The sequence below is a fragment of the Nematolebias whitei genome, chromosome 16 (assembly GCF_014905685.2).
Source record: "Nematolebias whitei isolate Nwh7 chromosome 16, NemWhi1, whole genome shotgun sequence".
NCBI lineage: Eukaryota > Metazoa > Chordata > Actinopteri > Cyprinodontiformes > Rivulidae > Nematolebias > Nematolebias whitei.
The window spans coordinates 17,498,034-17,501,608 of record NC_056513.1 but is presented as its reverse complement, the minus strand read 5'-3'; the positions used below and the strand labels follow the sequence as shown (position 1 = coordinate 17,501,608).

The 3,575-nt window shown below is 45.5% G+C and overlaps 1 protein-coding gene across 1 annotated transcript in view; it reads left to right on the top strand.

Moving 5' to 3' along the window:
* The window catches only part of odad3 (outer dynein arm docking complex subunit 3), a 31,158-nt gene extending 28,034 nt beyond the window's left edge, over positions 1-3,124 (top strand). Inside the window, exons 3-9 of the mRNA XM_037690544.1 lie at positions 517-639; positions 793-942; positions 1,028-1,188; positions 1,305-1,461; positions 1,550-1,693; positions 2,855-2,939; positions 3,018-3,124. Coding sequence (XP_037546472.1) covers positions 517-639; positions 793-942; positions 1,028-1,188; positions 1,305-1,461; positions 1,550-1,693; positions 2,855-2,939; positions 3,018-3,124 — 927 coding nt within the window. The remainder of the gene's footprint in view (positions 1-516; positions 640-792; positions 943-1,027; positions 1,189-1,304; positions 1,462-1,549; positions 1,694-2,854; positions 2,940-3,017) is intronic.
* The last annotated feature ends 451 nt before the right edge of the window (positions 3,125-3,575 follow it).

The following is a 3,575-nucleotide window of genomic DNA, read 5'->3' as shown; positions in this document are numbered from 1 at the left end:
GGGACATGGGTAACTAGGGAAAAAGCTTAATCTATCACAACCCCCCCCCCCCCCCCCCCCCCCCCCCCGAGAACTTCTGTGCAGGCTTATCAGAACTACCAGCTGAAATAACATCATCAGGACTGTGGCCTATCTGAAAGAGCTCATGGACAAATCGCAACGTCTTGACGTCAAATGCATATGTAATGTGTTTTTAATTGTGCTTGCTGGTAGAGTTTTTTGATGTCTCGCATTGTGTCCTGATAGGACAAGATGTGAAGAGATCTTTTTTTAATACCACTATCCATCCTCATGGCCTTTTACCTTTTTCTATCTAAAATTATTCTGATAAAGAACAAGAGGCCGCGCTCTTGTAGCAGCAGCAACGTGCACTCCGCCCATCTTTTGGACGACTGTACGAATATAATTTCACTGTTTCCCGGTACAATGATAATAAAACTTATTCTGATTCTGACCTGCTAAAAACAATGCATCTTGGTTGATTTAACCTCATTTAGTCACGTGTTTTTCCTTCAGGCTGAGTTACATCAACAGGAAGAGCTGCTGTCCAAAGAGCACAAGGAGAGAGAGCGAGTCATAGCAAGTTCCAGGAAGACGGTTGAAGAGCTCAAGGCCCAGGCTGAAAGAGCAGATAGAAAGGTGAGGTAGGCGAGGAGACAGCTGATGTCTGACCACGTCCAAAATAAGAAAAAATGGGAGAAGTCTTTAATTCAGATCATAGTTCAACACTAAAAATGGTTGTAAAAATGAGTGTTAACTTTTAAAATTGTCTGGAAACTTGACCACATGCAGGTTCGGAAAACAACCGTGCAGCCAGATGAGGTGAGCAGCGAGGCCCAGCGCAGCGTCACCAGGATCGCAGCTGAAGAAGAGCAAGCCATCTCCACCTTCGAGGAAGCCTTCAGGTGCATCCAGGACGCCACCGGGGTCACAGATATTCAAGTATGACCATGAAGAGAAGAGTTTTATCCAACCTGCAGTGTGGCACAAGCAGATTTGATTTCCTCATGGTGTTTCTGCAACGCAGGAGATCGTGGAGTGGTTTATCTCCCAAAAAGAGATGCACCAACATCTGGAAAAGCTGAAGAAAGAGAACAAAGAGGTCCTGCAGCAGCTGAAGGAGCAGAAGGAGCTCCTTAACCAACAGTTCAAGGATATTAAATATTCAGGGGAGGCTAAACTGTCAAAGTGAGGCTCACGTCCGTGAAAACATTATTTATTTTCTGTTTCTGTCAGGTTTGTCTAAAAGTCATTTCAGACATCAGCAGTGTGTTCCTCCTCAAGTTTCATTTGGGTTTTATTAGTGAGCAGAAGCTGCTGGAGGAGTCCGAACATCAGCTGCAAGCACAGCAGCAGAGATGTGACGCAGCCAAAGAGCACCTGGCGCAGCTCACAAAAGCCCTCGGTACCATCAGGGGTAGAGTTGAGCACCTGGCGGAGAAACTGCAGCTCGTGGCGCTGGTAAAACACACACAGCGTTAAATGTCCTCCTGTCTCAGTGCTTCCATCATCTTTGCCTGTCCTGTTATCGTTCCTCTTCCAGAGTGAGGACAGAGTCACTGACGTGCTTCCAGATTCGGATGAGTTTGTTCTGGAGCTTCTGGTCCAGTGTGAGCTGAAACTTAAGGCGTTACAAACGGAGCTCAAAGGAAAGGACCTGGTCGCTGTCATGAAGGAGATGGAGGAAGACGAGGTGAGAACGTGTTGCATAAGAACAGCCCTCACAATGATGGTTCTTACAGGAGTTTCTTAATAATAGTAGGCAGCTGATTTGTCGTTGTGGATGTAGGCAGCAGCTATTTATACTGACTGTGTGGGTAAATCATCAGGTAATTATGTTTGACTCATAAAGGCAGCTCTAACAGCTCCGCTGCAAGTGTGGATCCAGAGAAGCGACATGCTGCTCTGCTGGGATTGGTTAGAAACTGGTTGAAACTCTGAGAGCACCACTAGTTCATAGTATTCATCGTTTCGGCTTGTGTTTTTTATTCTTCGGCTCATCAATGCAGGTGAATCTTTTAATAACTTTAATTTTCATCAATGAGCAGTCTAATTTCAAGAATTTAGTTTTCCCCTAGATTTTTAAAAACATTCATTAAACCAGTGACGGACACAGAGGAGAAGTGATCTGGTTCTGAGTTTGTATCATCTGGATGTAGTTTCACAGGAGGCTTTGAGAAGATTGAAGCACACATTTGCTTCATCCGGTGGTTGTACAGGCAGTTACTTGGTGGCTGAATCACTTTTTACGGTGAAGGATTTCATGTAACGGCAGAATAAATGACCCAGAGGTTGTTTACTCCAAACCTTTTACGCTTCTCTACATATCTGAGTGCAAGAACAAGGCAGTGCTTCTCACCAGGAAAAGGTGGAATGCTCCCTCTGTGTCACGAGTTCAAGTATCTGAGCATCTTGTTCTTGAGTGATGGTAGGATGAAGTGGGAGGTGGATCAACGGATTGGGGCCTCGTCTTCTGTAATGAGGGCGTTGCTTCGGTCTGTTGTGGTGAAGAAAAAAATGAGCCAAAAGGCAAAGATTTATTAGTCTGTCTACGTTCCAACCCTCACCTGTGGTCATGAGGTTTGGATCACAACTAAATGAACAAGATCCTGGATACAAGCATCTGAAATAAGCTGTTTTTGTAGCGGGGCCGCCGGGCCCAATGGATGAGGAGCTCTGCCATCGGATTGATTGAACGTACCGGTACATCCAAAACTGATTACCTTCTGGAGTCGAGATGGCTGCGACAGCTAAACCATAGCCATAGAGTGGTGATAACTCAGTCAGTTTAAAGATATGGGGCAGATTTCACGGGAAAATCACGCATTGTGTCCCTTTTTATTTCTGTGATCAGTTCTATGTGAGGATAGAGGCGAAGCTACCGGAGTACATGAGAGTCCGACTCCTCGAGGCCCAGACACCGGACCCTGTCGATGACAGTAAGTTGAAGGCGTTTAAAACGACAAACGCAAAGCAAAGCACCCGAACTTGACTTCATGTCGCCGCTTGTCTCGCAGAGTACAGGAGCGAGGAAGAGGAAGCCAGCGTCGTCTCACGCGAGGCCCTGAAGCGCCAGTCTCAGCTGATCGTCAACTCCAACTTCAAGAAGACCTGTAAGAAGTAGGGCAAGTTCTGATCCAGCACCAGCCTCAGGAAAGACCTTCAGAGTGGATCCAAATAAAAGCTAAAGAGATTTTAAGTTTTCGAACTGTCGAGAAGTTCACCTCTTCAATAATTCAGATGTTGAAAACCAGTTTAAGTGTTCTCAGCTGATATCTCTGAGCTAATGATTGTGTTTTGTGCTTGGTTTGTTTAGACAACAATAAAGTTCTGCAACACGTGTTGCACCAACACGCTACTGTCGCCACTTTTTTCCTCTTCATCCGCCTCAGGGGAGCCAATAAGAAGTGATCAGATTTTTCATCCCTTTCAATGAGCTCGAGTTTCTGAGAGAATCAAGTAACTTCTCCCCGAAGCTTCTAATGTTTGTGCCGCTGATCGAAACCGGCTCTGTAAATGTTGTGGGTCTCATCTTACCGATACAAAGCTTTGTGGAACTCCCGTTTGCTGAAAAC